The following is a 16,936-nucleotide window of genomic DNA, read 5'->3' as shown; positions in this document are numbered from 1 at the left end:
TACGTTTTTCCGGTCAAACGCATGGGACCTACCGGGAATTGTAGTTCTATCGTCATGCCCAAGGCTTGCTGGGAAGAGTAGTTTTTCCATCTCTGCACAGTCAGCCTGGACTTTAACAGCCATTTCTGGCGAGGCCATGGTGGGGGGGGCTCGTTTATTGGACTTTCGCTTTTTCCCGGGTAAGTTTACTTTCTCTGGCGGTTGTTTTCCCAAACTCCTCCCCACCTCCCGCATGCTGGTACGAGTTGGTCATTGGGAATTGCTCTGGTTGACAAGTCTTTGTTTCTCTTGTTGGTGGGCGAAAAATGAAACATTCAGCAGGGTATGAAAATTAGATTTGCATCCGGATTATTTTCATTGTTAACCACTCCTGTGAAGAGTGATGCCTTCGAGCATGCACAGAATGCAGCTGTGTTATAATAAGGACCTTTGCATCCGTCGCACTAGTTTATGGAAGCAATTTTACCGTTTATAAGAGTATCTTTTTTAGTCTGTCTTTAGCTAGCCCATTTTGACTTACAGGTTTGAAAGTTTTGATGACTATTGTACGTTACCTTGTAATAAGTCCAGTACCCGTGTATGTCTTTTTGGCATGCTTGATACTTACTATACACTTTAATGATGTATTATTGTTTTACTGCTGTAACATTGCTTGTCTTGGAAACTTAGCAGTATAGTACTAACAGGAGTTTTTATGTCATGATCAATGCCACAACATTGTTGATCTTTAAATATTATGCATGGTTTCTTGACTGCGGTGGAATATTACTTCCTTTGAATATGATGCTCCAGAAAATTTTGAGTGAATGATCTTCCAAGGAAGGATAGTTTTGACATGCCATAGCCTTCCCCAACCTGCTGTCCAACAGATTTATTGGATTCAACTTTCCATAATTTTCAGAAAGTTAAATTTATCACATCTGAAATACAGTTGTGCTATGGATAACTTTAACACACAATTTCCTAACAGAAAGGTCTCTGTGTACATCTCAACGAAGTGGCTGTGTTTATTCTGATCAGTATAGATTAAGGGAAAATAATTTGATACTATCCATTCATTCTGGACTTAAATCCCAGATAATAACATCCAAATATGAGATGGGCATCATGGTCTTCTCCCTGCCCCTCTCCCACAAGATGCATTAAGCCACTTGTTTACCACTACAGTGATTAAAATAAAGGGACATTTGGGTCTTTTAAAACTTCAACTTTTTATTTTTTGTTTTATTTTCAATCCTATTGTACTTAAGAATACCCATAATTTGCTTGGGTTCTGGGAAACATTTAATATTGTGATGCACTCAGGGCATTTATGCTGCCAATAATGAATGTAAAGCTTTGGTCAACAATTGGCTAGGTTTCCCTAGCATCTGACAAGGGTGGGGCAGCCAGGAGAATCTATTGGATGAGCTGTGATCCTAGAGAAAGCTTAGCAGGCATAAGAGCTGAAGAAAGAAGGGACAGAGAAAACAAACAAAGCAGGGAGATTGAGAAGACATTAAGTCTATCTAACAAAAGTAGACTTTGAGAACCAAGGATGTCTAAAAGAAAGAGGCTTTGAGAACAAGAATTGCTGTGAGACAAACTACACAAAGGGAGGAACTACGGGTGCCTAGAAGGGCCAGAGGTGAAGTTAATGTTGTTAATGCTGCTGCCAAATATTTCCTTGTTATCTGCTGATGGGATTGTACTGATTGGGTGCATTCTCTATTCTTGCTTTTCTTACTGGTTTTTTCCCCTCCAGGGTTGATCTCCTGGGAACGGCCTTTCAGGTCAGTTTGGATGTGATGTCTGGGAATCTGGGACAATCTGAAACATCTGCAGTTTATCATGAGAGACAGCGCCTGGAACTATGTGCCGTTCATGCCCTCAATAATGTCCTGCAGGAACGACTCTTTACCCAAGACATAGCTGATGAAATCTGTAAAAGGTAGGTTGTTTGGGTGGCTTTCCTCTCTTTGGGACTGATTATTCCCATATTTAGGATATTTAGGGGAGCGTCTCCACAGGAGTCAATTGTTCTAACTTTATTATAACAACCTTAAAAACATTAAACATCTGACAAGCATCTGTTTATGGTTCCAGGTAAGAACTAAAATAAGTGAGTCAAAATGAAGGGGGGGCGGGAGAAATCCCAAGGGTTTAAAGCTTCGGTGTCAAATTAAATATGTAACATTTATAACAGTGAGTTGGTATATACATCATTTGTCTACTAGTTGAAAATTTGTTCAGAAATATGATTGGAGCTCTGTTCATTGCAGAGAAGTGTTTAAAGTTGCTTCAGCTTCTGTATGCCCCAGAATCCTTTTAGAAAAGTAGAGAAGGGTGGAGTTTAAAATATTGATTTTATTTTATTTACATATTTTGTCTATATTCAGTCTTAAAATACCATCTTTTCCTTAGGGAGAAGGATGGTGATTTGTTGATTTCTGTGGAACACTCTGACTGACAAGAGAGGTGCAGTGAAACTCTTTCATGCCCTTTTTCCATTTGAGAATCATGAGGGCTATAAACTTCCATGTGGAATTGTGCTTGAAGTGAATTATACATAAGCTTTATCTTAGAGAGCCCCCATAAAGTATTCCTATTGATGGAGCCAAATCTCCTTATGCCCTCCCATTCCTCCTAGCTTATTCAATGCAAACTCTGCAGGTGTCCTGGAAGTAGGGGATAGATATTGAGCTTGTCAAATCTCCTTCCATAATATAAAGTGGTTTCTCTCTCTCTCTCTTTTAAAAGCTATTTAGAAATAATAGGAAAGGGTCCATCTCTTTTTGCTTTTGTTTGCATTTGCAAGTGCCTGAAAGGGACACCGCCTTCTTTTGTTTCTTTGGAAACTGACTAATTGTGCTCAGGGCAAAGCAAGTCTGATTGAGAAGGAAGATTTCACCCTTGATAAATAAAGTAGAGTATTCCAGCATGAGTGGCCAGGAATTCTTTCATGTATTCATTTAAAACAATTGGTAATTGTGGCACATTGTTTAGTACAATTAAGATAATATCTTAGATTCAGCAATATTTCAGTGGAAGCAGGTGTAAGCTTCAAGTAGGCCTCTTAAATACTGAATCTGCTGCAGTCTGGGTCGGTTGATTTATTGTTCATTTATACAATCTTATTCTAGGGCAAGTAGGAGTCTCAGGGGCTTCCCTAGAGTATCATAAGTCTCTGGAAAAGCCAAGGCACCAGCTGTATATAAAGAAGTGTACATCCTTTATTCTCAATATATTTCCAGGAGTAGCTCCCTGGAGTATAAGATTTTGCCAGCTTGAAATAAACAAAAAGTTAATACATGAAATGCATGCTTTAAAAACCCACACATCTTATTTTGGACAAGCTGGAGATAAGAAAAATAATAGCACAATACTGCCAATGGGCATGGCACATTATAACTTTAGGGAAGAAAGGTCTTTCCTTCAAGGAGGCTACAGTCTGACAGTGTGGCTCAGGCAGGCAAGAAAAGAAGAGGGAAGTGAGGCATAGTGGCCTCTCCTCTGTCTTATTTTTGGGGTCTCGGGAACATTCCTTACTATTCCAAGTAATATGTGATATATCAGCTCCAGCATCACCTGTATTTCCAAAATGGCTCTTGGAGTTTCATGGATGCACTCTGAGAAAATAAAGATGACAGGTCATTGCAATTCAGGGTTTTTTTTTGTTTTTGAGAAAGAACCTGCCTCCTCAGAAAAGCTGAAGTAATTTAAGGAATGTAATAGGTGCATATTGGTAGCCTCCACGGGATATAAAGAAAGATACTTCCTAGATAATTTTCTTGCAATTGGATCAGCCATGCTTACTGTGGAAACCATTTGTGAGAGTATCCCTATCATACTTAAGTATTCCAAATGTGTCCCTAATACTTAGGGAAGGCCTACCTCTTTTTTCAAACCTTCGGTGATGTCTGTCATCTCTTTCCCCACAGGCTGGCTCCTGATGCTAGGTGGAATCCACACCGTAGCTTTCTGGGGACAGGGAACTATGATGTCAATGTCATCATGGCAGCTCTTCAGAGTGTGGGGCTTGAAGCCATTTGGTGGGATAAACGAAGGTAAGGAGCTCTTATTTATTTTTTTCTAGCTACTTTTTCTGAACAGGCAAAAATCAGCCAACTCCAAACTTATCATTCTATTTTTTTAAAGAACAAGTTTCTGTCCTTCTCTACTTCAGTGTTCTCCTTCATCTTCTTTTCCTAACTATCTTTACTGATTTCTCCTCCACCTTCATGCCTCATTGCTTGAGACAGCTTATAATTTGAAAATGACATGGTCCTGTAGCATTTTGAGGTGTGATTGCTAATCTTTTCTCTGTAGCTGTCTTTGGCGCTTCCTCACTGATAGAGCTGCTTACCATGATGTGAAATCATCCTATTCTCTTGGCCATTTCAGAATTGTTTTTTCATCTTCCTGCCAGATTAATCTAGTTGCTTTGCCAAGCTCCTTTCTCCCTTTGTCTCATAGACCCCTCGAGCAATTGTCCCTGGCAGGGCTGGTTGGCTTCATCGTGAATGTCCCTTCCAATGTGTGCCTGGGTTTCCTGTCTCTTCCTGTGAGGCGTCGCCACTGGATTGCTGTGCGTCAGCTTGATGGCATCTATTATAATCTTGACTCCAAACTGAAGGCACCAGCACCAATTGGTGGTGAAGCTGACCTCAGGTACCAATAGGGTGGTAGTCAAGATGTAATTGCCTCCTTTTTCTGTGTTTGTTTTACTTCCATATTATGAATTCAAAGTGATTTCTCTAACATATCATACATAAGCAATACCAAATATCACATAACGTAATGAAAACCCAAAATATGGATGTTAAAGTTGCTAAAAGGAAAGAAATTGATTGACTGCTCTAAGTAGCCACAACTCTGCTGACTTTTGAACAACATTCCGCAATGCATTTTTAGGATGAAGCTTGGAGAAAGCTGAAGTCCTTGGAGAATGGTGCTGGGATGGTGAGAATGGTGGTTGGAGGCTCACTCACAGGAGACCCAGCTGGATTCCTAATATTATGTCCTTTTTTCCCCACAGGATATTTCTCCAGGAGGTGCTTTCCCAAGGCGCATGTGAGTTGCTGTTGATTGTGCCCCATGAGGCAGGCGAAGCCAGGCCTTGGCTGAACACTGTGACATGATCCCAGGCCTCCCATAAGAAACTGCCTGGTCTAAAGATCTTTTTTTCTCCCTGCTGCACTCCCTTGCACCGCCTGCTGCATGTGACGTGGGGAAGAAAGGAGCACTCCATTCCTGTTTATACTGTCACTCTGGGTGCCAATGATAGAATCCATCTTCTCTAAGAAATGATCCTGACTTCCCTCTATTTCTGCTTGCTTTTTAAAGGCTTGGCTTCTTCTGGGATGATATGGAATAAAGCACATGGCACCCAATGGTGAAGGGTTCCCCCCCCCCCCCCAAGTATGTCATGATACTTACGCCCATATAGGATCTTCCTTGTAGACAAGTAGATAAAAGTTGGGAGTTAGTTTATACTCAAGGCTTGATGGGATGCCCATCTCTTCATCCCCAGCCTATGATATAAATGCAACAGTAGAATGTGGGTCTTTTCAGAATTCTAATATAAAAGCCATTCTGCTAATACATCTAAGAGTTCCTTGGATGAAACAATTTGTTGACCATGCCTTAAAGAATTCACATTTGATTTTGGAAAAGGCTGTTCTGGAAAATTGAAGAAGTCAGGGAGGGTCGTCTGAAGAACCAGTTGGGAGAATGAGGAGATACTTAAGAACTGTTAAAATGTAAGAAACGCGGGCTAACTTTAGTTTGGGAGAGCTATGCGAAAAGGCTTGACTTCTGTCTCGGGTTTCCTTGTGAAACTGTTTAAAGGAATATGAGAGGTTTAAGAATTCTGGGGTAGCTATGGTTGATGTTGAGAAGGCAGAAGTTGAGAGGGGGAAAATAATATTTTGATTGAGAATAATGGTTTAGGAGAAGAGGGTAATTCAGATATTGCATTGTAGCCTCTAAGGTGCTTCTGTGCCTTTTAATTTCTAGCTGACAGAAATTCAATAGGAAGATTTTTCCCAAAACTGATATCTTAAAATAGTGGCCTTCCTGATCCTCTGTTTCCAGCACCCTTCCCCACTGGAATTGTAGTTCAACGCTATTGGGAAAGTACCAGGAGTGCTTGTGCCTATTGAATGTTTGGCTGCCACATAATGATTAAAGGACAAGAGTCTGGCACAGTGGATAAAGAAGTGGTGGTCCTCTCCCAGCAAGTGAAAATATTTGCTTCTTTTTCTTCATTTCTTCTTTTTCTAAAGGGAAAAAAATCCTAGTTGTGCCAGAGAACAAAGTATATAGTGAAAAGTTCAAATATTAATATGGGACAAAACAGTGGTCAGGTCATGGGAGACTAAGGTGCTACCCAGTTTGTTATCCAGGTTTACGTGTTTTTATCCTTTTCTAGGTAGCATTGCCTATTTTATGAAGTAGAATGAATATATGCATTCCAAGTTTTATGTTTTTACCCCAAAAACCAACAACTCTGAAAAGGTAGAAACAAAATGGTGCAATACAAATAAATGTGTGCTTGAGTTTATTTATTTTTTTCTGGTAGATTGTGATTTGGGGTGGGAGAAGAAGATTATATCCCATTTATGTAGAAAGTTGCACTGAAAATCCTAGTAAAAATAAAAATCAGTGTATAACATTCAAAAGGCTACAAGGTTAACAAGACAGCAGGAGTGTCCTCAAGCCACCATCGCCAGGGCTGCACCGTACTTTGAGACACACACACACACACACACCATTCTAATTGACAAAGTCAGGTCTTAACAATCTTGGGAAACCAGAAGAGTGGGGAGGCACTTCATCTGGGGATAAGATGTTCCATAGGTTGGGGACAGCAGCTGAGAAGGGCCTCCAAGAACACACCAGTCAAAACTCTGATGGGACGTAGCATACCCTCCCTGCTTGACTGTGTGGGATGGGTTGATGTAATTGGGGCAAGACAGTTCCTCAAGTATCCTTATAGGTCCAAAACTAACTGTCACGTATCCCACTTCCCCCTCAAAAAAGATGGATAAAGAATAAAGCTGCCAAGAATTCATTTGTTGCTGCTCTTCTGTAATGTTCTATTTTTTATCATCTTTTACTCATCGCAACTAAAGAAATAGGTTTATGGACAAGATATGGCTTTCAAATTTCAGCAAGAATGTTGAATAAATATTCATACAAATCTCTTGGGAGGTTGGAAGCAAAATAAAAATAAATCAGAAAAATGGATTATTTTCTTTAAGGGGAGATTATTTTCTGCTTTTCTCCAGGAGTGCACAGAGCCAGTCTGTCCTATTTTCCATCCTGAGGGTTTGAGCTACTAACCAACAAGGGCCACTTTACGGGTAAAGCCTGGTTTACAAGTTGGTAGTGACTTCTCAGAACAAAAATATTTGCTCAGCTTTTATAAAAGGGAAATAAATTCACTAGGGAACCTTAGTCGGGCAGGATAAGCAGGTAGCATGTGGATATATACTCGTGATAAAGCTGCTGAATTTTTTGCTTTTTTTTCTTGAAGTTACACCTTTGCTTTAAGGTGTAAACTTTCCAACTATTTTTGGTTATTTTTGTCAGTATTGGCAATATGGTTACTTACAATAAACATTTCTCAGCCTGTTTTTTCAAACCATGGAACCCACAAAGTCTGTCCCCTTCCATGAAATTAGAAAAAAGAATGAGACGGTCGCACAGAAATGGAGTGGGAGAGATTATGAAAATTATTTTCATAATTTTGTACTCAAATGCTGTGCTCAAAAGCTAAAACACCCTAATAATGCCAGGGTAACAAAACAAATTCTCACAGTGCAGTTATAATTGTGCCAGTTTCCCTATCAATTCTCAATGATTTCCCTTTTTTTAAAAAAATCCCATTCTTCTTGCCTTAAATAATGTGTTCCTAATTGCTTAGCTGTGAGACTATAATTAGTTCAGCATTGGGACCCATGCTAGGTAAGAAGATCTGGGATTATCCCCCATCACCTCCAGATTACATGGTCTTCCAGAAAGCCTTAGGTCCTGAATCTCTTGAGCTCTACTTACCTTCCTAAATCAGTGCTGACAATTATTTGTCCAATGATTTGATTTCTAAAGCTTTATATTTTCCTAGTGCTACAAGGTGATTGCCAACCTAACATGAAATCTTCAGAGCCTGCTGTGACTCACTGCACAAGGCCCCTTGTAAAATAAAAAATCTTAAAAATACAATCTAATACCTGACAAAAGCATAATGGTGAAGGTTGTATTTGTGAATCCTAATTCAAATGCACTTGTGCTATATTAAAATTTGCATTCTGATCTTTTTGACTGGCAAATGATAACCCTGTTAGCTTGCTAGTTTATAATTAGGTATTGGCAACTGCAATTTTTCTGGGATATTTTCTGCAATTTTACATGAGTTGCAACTTAAATTCACAAAGCCTTTGGCTTAATTTTAAAAATCCTCCTCAGCAGGTATATTTCTGATAAGAAATTCCCAACTATTTTATAGGTAATGATCATAATGGAGCCTATCCATTAGAGCCTTAAGTCATGACAGTTATAAATTGGGTCACCCACATAACCAACCTCATTTTATGACCTTTATTGCAAGGACCATTAAGCAAACCAATGGTTCGCAGTGGGCCAGTTTTGTTGAAAACTGGACTTAAATGCCAATTTTGGGGAAAACTCTCGTAAAACGGTCATGTAACCATGGAATGCTGCAAATGATTATGAATACAGGCTAATTACTGAGCACCCAAAGTGCAGTCACAGGACTGTGGGGTACAGCCATCAGAAGTTTGAATCTGGGTCATACATGGCTCCAGGGAAGTCCATTGAACCTTTGAATGGTCATTAAACAACCGGTCATAAGGAAAAGAAGAAAACCCCTAAAGCAAAAAGAGAGAGAGAGAGACACGGAGACAGAGACAGAGACAGAAAACCAGGCTCTCAACCTAGGAGCTAGGTCTCAGCCATTCTCCTAGTTCTGCCTATAATATGGGCCTTACTTATGCTCAAGGAATTTGACCTTCAGAACAATGATTTCTCTTGCTGCTGCTCTTAACAATTACTGAACCATGTAAAGTTTATCATACATAAGCACTTATATTAAATTTGATCCAAAGGTCACATAATATTTTTGTTCTTTTTACTTCTCCAGAATTCTCCCTCAGATTGTAGTGTTTAAAGGTTCACATCTTTGCTTCAAAACAGTTTTGACCATATATGGAGTCTGTGCCCTTAGTATGAAACCATTTTTCCCTTGTTTCTGATTCATCCCCTAATTAAAAAGAAAAAGCTAATGCAAAATATAAAGCTTCACTTCCCATTTATTTATTTTTTTACATTTGTGTGTGTGTGTGTGTGCATACACACACACACACACACACATTTTTCTGTCTCATGTACAGAAGTGGATTTGTAGCTGTGCAGATGCAGATAGATAAATTCCACAAAACATCCATAACAAAGTACATTTATTGGTACATCAGGTATCTTCATAACTCACATTTGTGACGAAGTTCTTCGATAATGACCAATCCTTTGTATATCAGCCTTGCAGGTAAAAGATGGTTATCTCCTATCCCATCTCGTAGCGGTAGAAAAAGCTACTATCAGTTCATGAGTCCAGGCAAGAATGGAGGGAAACCTCCCCCAACCCCTCGAGGGTCAATTTAGTGACCAATCAGGATTACAGATGTGACCACACGACATGAACTACATTTCCCAGGATACCTTTAACTACATTTACCATGATGCATTCCCTTAAGGGGACAGCTCATAATTCCTAAGTAACTATCCAGTTCCCATAGACTGGCTGGGACAGCACACTCCCCGCCTGGAATTGTAAATTCCACTATTAAAGGAAGTGAAAAAAAACAACTATAAACTAAGATAAGCAATAAACATTAATACTAACTGAATAGCATATAACTATATAACTAAGATAAACAGTTAGCTATATAACTTAGAAGAAACAGTAAACATTAATAAAGCATCAAACAAAGCAAAACATGTAAAGTTTGAGGTTCAATCTTCAAGTTCGGCCTTTTGGTGCAAGTCTGCTGGTCACCTCTGGCAGCCTTTTAGGATGTACAGGTACTCTTGATAGCAAAGGTGAAAGTCTGGTGGTCACTTCTGGTGGCCTTTTAGGGTTGACAGATACTCTTGGTGGCAAAGGTGAAAGTCTGGTGGTTGCTTCTGATGGCCTTTTAGGGTTGGAATGGTAATCTTGCTTCCACGGTGTCAAAGGGCATCGGGAAGCTGTTGGAAAGGGTGGTGCAGAGGCATATGCCCGTGTAGAGCGTCTTAGTGGACATCTGGTGGTTGTTGGCGGTCGTTTAGGGTGTCCTAGCAAAAGTGTATTGATCGGTAGCAGCCTCTTAGGCTGGAATGGTATTCTTGTTTTCGATGGTGCTAAAGGGCATTGGAAGGCTGTTGGACTGGATGGTGCTAAGGCATGTGCCTGGGTTGAAGCCTGCATCTGGGCGTCACTGACAATTCCTCCTATCCCCCATCCAAGTGGAGATTTGATGGCCACTGGGCCATCTACAGGGCCGCTGACTGACTCGGAGAAGAGAAAGGTGCGTAGGGCATTATTTCTCAGCAAGAGATTATTTCTCAGCCTCTGGATCTAGAGCGGGGAAGTGATGAGCAAGGTGCTGTAGGTAAGGCATGCTACTTATGACCTCAGGTGTTGCGATCTGACTGCGGTCATTTGGTATCCCATCGCATTCAAATACGGGTGGTACTGGGAATTGGGTACTTCCATCTAATGACTCTATGCAAAGTCCAGTAGCTCTCCTCCCCACCGTGCTTCTTAGTCCGTGGCACGTTGATACAATGAAGGGAAGTTTGGGCTGTTGCAACTCAAAGAGGTTGAAGAATGTGGGTCTGGCCAGGGTGCAGGTGTTTTGAGTGTCTATCTGCACATACATTTTCACGACGTCTTCAGGGCATCCTTCAGGGTACACTTTGGCTAAACAGATGGGAAGACACGAATGAGGGAATGGTGAGTCGGCGCACAGTGCTGTGAAGTTGACACTCATCCTCGGTTTTGGTAGCAGTTTGTCAGTCTGCCAAGGAGCTCTGCATGCTTCTGTGTTACGTTGCGGCTCCTTGTCTGAAGGACGGTTATGAGATATCTGCCGTGGTGGCTCGGTGTCTGGATGCAGCGCGGTTGGGTGCTGGTCACTTTTGCAGATGTGACATTGCACTTTGGTTGTGCAGTATTTGGGCAAATGTTTGGATTTACAACACTTGTAGCAGTATTGGTACTCTCTTAGCAATTCTTTTTGTTGGGTCAGTGATTTCTCTGCAAACCCAGTGCAGCTGTTTAGCGAGTGATGAATGTTGTGCATAGGACAAAACTGTATTCTCCTTGTGTTCGGAGATCTAACTTGGGTTGTATCTGAGGAATTCTCTCCCCAACTGTGTGTGGATGAGGAGTCGATCTCAGTGTCATGGACAACCATGAAGGGTCTTTCTCTGGTAGTATGTATAGGGCCTGAGGGCGATATATGGTTGCTGTTGTGTCTTCTGTTATTAGGAGGACTAACAGCTCTGAGTCCATGGGCTTGGTGTGTGTTGCACACTGTCGCCTGGTGGGAGACAAATTCTTCAAGAAGTGTCAAGGGTACAAAGTGGTCGCGACCCTTGGCCATGAAGGTGTCAGTCAACTGGAGCCATTTTTCAATTAGCACCTGCGGAAGTTTTCAAACAATTTTGTTCTGTGTGTCGAGGTGATCGAGACAGGCAAGTCCCGGTAAGTTGGGATCCTGTTGTGCTGTTCTCAGCTGGACAAGTATGTTAGCGAGGTCTATGATTCGGCGAGGCTTGTTGATAGGAATTTTAGGAAAACTGTTGAGGCTATCCAGGAGTGTTGCTTCTACATCTTCGGAAGCACCATACAGTTCGTCAAGCCTTTTCCATGATTACCATAGGGCAGCGGCCGGGTCGTCTAAGTGGGATGTCAAAAGTGCCCTCGGTATGTCGGCAGACTGTGGCCCTAGCCATGCTATCAAGTGTCCGATTATTTCATCAGGGTTCAGGCGTGCCACCTGAACGGGGCACAGGAAAAGTTTCTTCCATACTAGATATTCACCATCTGGCTTGTCAGAGAATCTGCGAACTCCATTGGCGTGCAAATTTAGCTTTCCACTCTGTACAGCCAAGTTTCTCCAGTAGTCTTCAGCATTTGCTGAGTTGACGTAGAGGGTTTTCCCCCTGGATTCTCGTAGGGTGGGTTCAGGTTGTAAGTCAACGACGGGTTGTAGCCTTCCCAGTACTTATGGAGGATGTCGTCCTCCCATACTGGGGATGATGGTCAAGCATCACGCTACGGTGTCGGCTGGGCACGGTTACCTTGTGGTGCCTGGGAGCCGGATTGGTATTGAGGTTGTGGCAGGAATTGGTATTGAGTGTGGCAGTTGTCATTGATGGCATGTCGACTTGTCGTTGTGAGCACTGTTGGACTAATTTGCTCACCTGGCAGGCCATGAGACGTTGGAGTAGGGATGCTAGTGTTGGAAAGAGAATCTCGGACCTTATTACGTACAACATCAGTTGGGGAAGGTTTAGTTATCTCCTAACCCATCTCGTAGTGGTAGAAAAAGTTACTATCAGTTCATGAGGCCAGGCAAGAATGGAGGGAAACCTGCCCCAACCCCTCGAGGGTCAATTTAGTGACCAATCAGGATTACAGATGTGGCCACGTGACATGAACTACATTTCCCAGGATACCTTTAACTACATTTACCATGGTGCATTCCCTTAAGGGGACAGCTCATAAATTCCTAAATAACTATCCAATTCCCATAGACTGGCTGGGACAGCACATATATATTCTTGTTTGATTTTCTTTTGAGCTTTCCAGTGTTCATATTAGACTTGAGGAGAGAGAAGGAAGCCTTTATTTGTACCTTTCAAGTATATCAAATATCCCAAGCATAGAAAATAGGAGAAAAGGTTAGACAGCCTCATTATTAAAAAAAACAGTGGAGGGCAAAATTTATTTATGTTATTTATAGTGTTAGCCATTTTGTAAAAAAAACAAAAACAAAATGGTCCAGCTTCTTTTCAACCAGCAGGTTTGCAATATAAGAGCCAGAAAAAAAAATCCAATGAGCAAATAATACCCAAACAATAATTGCAGCATTGAACTGAAAACCTGAATGCCAAAGGTAAGAAAGAAGGATTTTCACCACTGAATCTTAAAGAATGTAAATATATATATTTATTAAGGAATCGGATTTAAATAATTTAAAAAGCGGTTAGGAAAAAAGACACATTCAGAAACCATACACCTTAGGCCTAGGAAATACATTTGACCTGTTTTTAAGCTGGCAAGTATAATCCATGTGTGACAGTGGTGGGATTCAAATTTTTTTACTACCGGTTCTATGAGGGTGGCTTGGTGGTGGGTTGGTGTGGTGCTTCTGTGGGCGTGGCTTGGTGGCAGGGGAAGGATACTGTAAAATCTCCAGTCAGAGGTGGTATTTGCCGGTTCTCCAAACTATTCAAAATTTCTGCTACCGGTTCTCCAGAACTGGTCAGAACCTGCTGAATATCACCTCTGATGTGTGAATTGAAATTCAGTTATTCTCTTGGGTTAATCAAACCTTTTAAACTACAGTTTTCCAATTAAACTAAATGGGCAAGAACTCATATATAAGTATTTTTGTAAAAATAATATACAAAACTAAAATTGCTTTTCAAATGCATGTATTAGACAATATAGTATAATGATTTATCCAAGAAATGATTGGTAAATATGTGTTTACATGGAAAAAGGACATGTATATTCAGTGCTCCACCTAGAGTTGCTTTCTTAGTGAGATGGGCAGCATATTATAAATAAATAAATATAAAATAAAATAAATATATAAAATAAAAATATTTAGGACTGCATTCAATTCAACATAATAGTATATGATACTACTAGGATGGTCTAAGTAAAATTAGGAACATCTTAAGCTGCAGTCTTAGAGAATTTACTTTGGACTATGATCAATGGCTTTTACACCTGAATAAATCTTCCCAGGTTAATGATGCAGGACCCCCAGTTTCCAGCATCCAGTTTTTCTGCTAAAAATGGTAGAATTTCAGTGATCTGACTTTGGCTGAATCATAACATTATTCATCCTTGCTGAGATTCTATCATGGTGCAGACGCTTTTACCCAGCCAGGACGCTTTTACCCAGCCAGTTTGCAACAGGCACTTCTGTTTTTGACAGCTGTTGGCGTCCTTCAATGGCACTGTCCCATCCGCCACTCAACACTCCCTCAGCTGGTGCCAAAGCTGCTTGAACAGAGGCACTTTTGACTCCTTTGGGGACTTACTAGTGGGGCCCTTCCTTTATTATGTACCATGTTGTCCCCTCCAGCTGTGGTTCTGCACCCCTACAGCCTGCCTGTCTATCCTCCAGCACCCCAGTGCTACTCTGGGCTGGTTCAGGTATGATCATTTGTAATTATGTATACATTTATACATGTGTTTTGAATCTGTTTGTGTGAGATAGAAGAAACATTTCAGTGTCATTGACAAAGCCCAGCTGTGCCTATCTTGGTGGTCTTGGACAGCTGATAAAGCTTCCCCCATTGATAAATCTCTCCATTCCTGAGTTATTTTTACAGAATTGCTCAGATAGGGAAAATCTTCTCCTTGTATGGAAAGGGATATTTACAGCTTTAGGAACTAGGAGATCGATCCATTCTGTCCTTTGTCCTATGGATTTCCTTTAGTTTGTACACCAGATGGAACCTGTCCACTGAAAGACCTTAGGAATATAATGGATGGAACCTCTGTTGTACATTTTTTTGCTCCCTACCAGTCTTAAAGTTTAAATGGTAAACTTAAAAAGCAAAATTGACTTTGGTGAACAGCATAATAGATTTGATGAGAGGAAAAGGTTACACCTCTCTGCTCTATTTAGGAGTTGGTTTTCATCTAGTTTTTCAGTGATGCCACACTGAAAAGGGTTTGTAATCTTTTAATCACCTGAAACTGTTAGTGGTTTTGAAATGAAATATAAGCAAATACCACCTTATGCTTCAATGCATGGAGGGCCATTCAAGATATTGTAAGCATTTTATAATTAATAAAGCACAAGCTGTCTTCCCTTACTTACAAGTTTAAATTATGCTCAACATTGTAGAAGAAAAAATGGTAGAATGTATGAATAACATAGGTTAGCAAAATGAATGTTGGTGCCCTATTGGTTTTACAGTATAGGTAAAATATTCTAAATCCCTTGCAAGTGTGAAATGATGAGGCTCGGAGATGTGTTGCTTTGATAGCATTGTGAGGAACATAGGCATCCAAACAGTCTTGTTTACTTTTGGACCACTAAATACTTACACAATGATTGAATTGACATAATTGGCTTTCATATTGCCTAAATATCTTCCCCCATCTATTCATTTTCTAGCTTGGGTTGTGTAATAATCTGAACTAGGCTAGGCTAAAATTGGATTGGGTCCAACATGTTTTAGGAGAGCCAGTTTGGTATAATGGTTAAACCACCAAGCTAGAAACTGGGAGACCATGAGTTTTAATCCTGCCTTAGGCACAAAGCCAGCTGGTGAGCTTGGGCCAGTCATTCTGTCTTTAGGAAGGAGTTCATTTCTGAAATCTTGCCAAGAAAGCTGCAGAGACTAGTCCAGGAAGTTGCCATGAGTCAACACTGACTTGAAAGCATTAAAAATGTTTAAGGTACCCAGCCATTGCCATGATATATCATATAAACTCATGATATAATTTATGTTTTTTTGATACAGTATGCCATGTAAACACAGAAATTGCATTTTGTTAATCTGGACTATGTTGTCTGAACTCAGACCTTGTGGATTCATTTTTGTGAGCCAAGTATATACCAGTATATAATAACCAAGAGCATATTGAGTGAGATGCATTAATGAACACATCTGACAAAGCAGAAAATGTTTGAAAGCTTTCTAAAAATGAGCCTGCCCTACTTTAGACAGAATAAGGCAGGTATTACCCATGCTCACCTGATTATTCTCTTAAACTCCTGAATTTTCCTCTCTGTTGGATGACACTTGTATGTGACATTGTCCTGCAATTTTTAAAAATGGTAGAGGTCTACCTAGTAATGATATTCTAAAAGACACTCCCTTTGCTGAGACATTGCTAATTATTATGTGTAATATTAGCAATAAGTAGCCCAGCTTATTCATTTGAAAACGTAGGCTCACTCCTGGGCAAGACTATGTTCTTATAATTATATCTAATGAGCCAGCTATGACCATTCCTGAGCTAATTGAATTTGGCAGTTCTCCACACCTTAGAAGTATCATAATTTAATTAATGCAATGGGCTATATATAGAATCATAGTTGAAAATTGTCCAGAAACCTCAAATGATGCAATATTAAATGAGGACATTGGTTACTAATCAGTGCAATTAAACCTGAGTCATATAATGTCCATATTTAATTCCAGGCACAATTCAAGATAATCTTTTAGCCCTTAAAGATTAGGGCCTGGTTGTCTGAAGAACTATCTATGATCTATCCTTTTATAAATTTACTTAAATATTAAGATCTGCAGGAGAATCCATTACAGGGATTCCTGTGCTTCTGAACCTTAGCAATCATGAAGAACAGCCTTCTTTCACGTGGCTTCTAAACTATGGAATGTCTTCTCCTCTAGGCTTCCTAGCATCTTAAAAATACCTTACTAACCCATTTTTGAGGGATGTGCCCTATCTTCAGCTTATCCTTGGTATGCTTACCCTCATGATATTATCTTCAGACCTATCTTTTCCTTAGTTTCAAGTTGTTTTCCTTCTCCCAAAGCTTCCTGTACAGACAATTTATTATATTTTGGGGATAAGCTGGGATATGATGGTCCCAGAATGGAAACTGTTCTAGAAACACTTTCTCTCCATTTGATTACTGGATACTGCCAGCCTTGGTGATTTTTATTTTCTCTA

At 40.3% G+C, this 16,936-nt stretch overlaps 3 protein-coding genes across 6 annotated transcripts in view; all 3 read left to right on the top strand.

Annotated features, from left to right (window-relative positions):
• LOC148129037 (vomeronasal type-2 receptor 26-like) overlaps positions 1-16,936 on the top strand; it is a 600,870-nt gene that overhangs the window by 515,884 nt on the left and 68,050 nt on the right. The window lies entirely within an intron of this gene.
• JOSD2 (Josephin domain containing 2) lies at positions 20-6,547 on the top strand. Of its 3 annotated transcripts, none has more exons than XM_026669566.2 (5): positions 20-179; positions 1,745-1,930; positions 3,921-4,046; positions 4,456-4,650; positions 5,018-6,547. In XM_026669566.2, the coding sequence occupies exons 2-5, from the start codon at positions 1,788-1,790 to the stop codon at positions 5,118-5,120; spliced, it is 567 nt and encodes a 188-aa protein (XP_026525351.1). In that variant the 5' UTR covers positions 20-179; positions 1,745-1,787; the 3' UTR covers positions 5,121-6,547. The 3 variants fall into 3 exon arrangements, with proteins under 3 accessions (XP_026525351.1, XP_087801837.1, XP_087801838.1); XM_087945711.1 differs by having other exon boundaries at positions 168-322; XM_087945712.1 differs by lacking the exon at positions 20-179 and adding an exon at positions 1,426-1,627.
• The window catches only part of LOC113413393 (RNA binding protein fox-1 homolog 1-like), a 51,169-nt gene continuing 40,855 nt past the window's right edge, over positions 6,623-16,936 (top strand). The window contains exon 1 of one of the 2 annotated variants that reach the window (XM_087945709.1): positions 6,623-7,346. Coding sequence is in view for 1 of the 2 variants with exons in the window: in XM_026669563.2 (XP_026525348.1) it covers positions 14,351-14,437 (87 nt within the window). In the remaining variant the exon portion in view is untranslated. Of the gene's footprint in view, positions 7,347-13,854; positions 14,438-16,936 lie in introns of those variants that run through there. The other variant, XM_026669563.2, reaches the window with a different exon arrangement.

This window comes from Notechis scutatus, chromosome Z, assembly GCF_049901735.1.
Source record: "Notechis scutatus isolate UNSWTSFEM ecotype Mainland chromosome Z, rNotScu1.2, whole genome shotgun sequence".
Classification (NCBI taxonomy): Eukaryota; Metazoa; Chordata; class Lepidosauria; order Squamata; family Elapidae; genus Notechis; species Notechis scutatus.
The sequence above is the reverse complement of the archived record's forward strand: the minus strand, read 5'-3'. Positions and strand labels throughout refer to the sequence as shown.

Bases quoted from the DNA above. Each gene is read 5' to 3' on its own strand.
- JOSD2 (XM_087945711.1), top strand. The intron at 4,047-4,455 runs GTAAGGAGCTCT...TTTGTCTCATAG, and splicing joins ATTTGGTGGGATAAACGAAG to ACCCCTCGAGCAATTGTCCC. The intron at 4,651-5,017 runs GTACCAATAGGG...TTTTCCCCACAG, and splicing joins GGTGGTGAAGCTGACCTCAG to GATATTTCTCCAGGAGGTGC.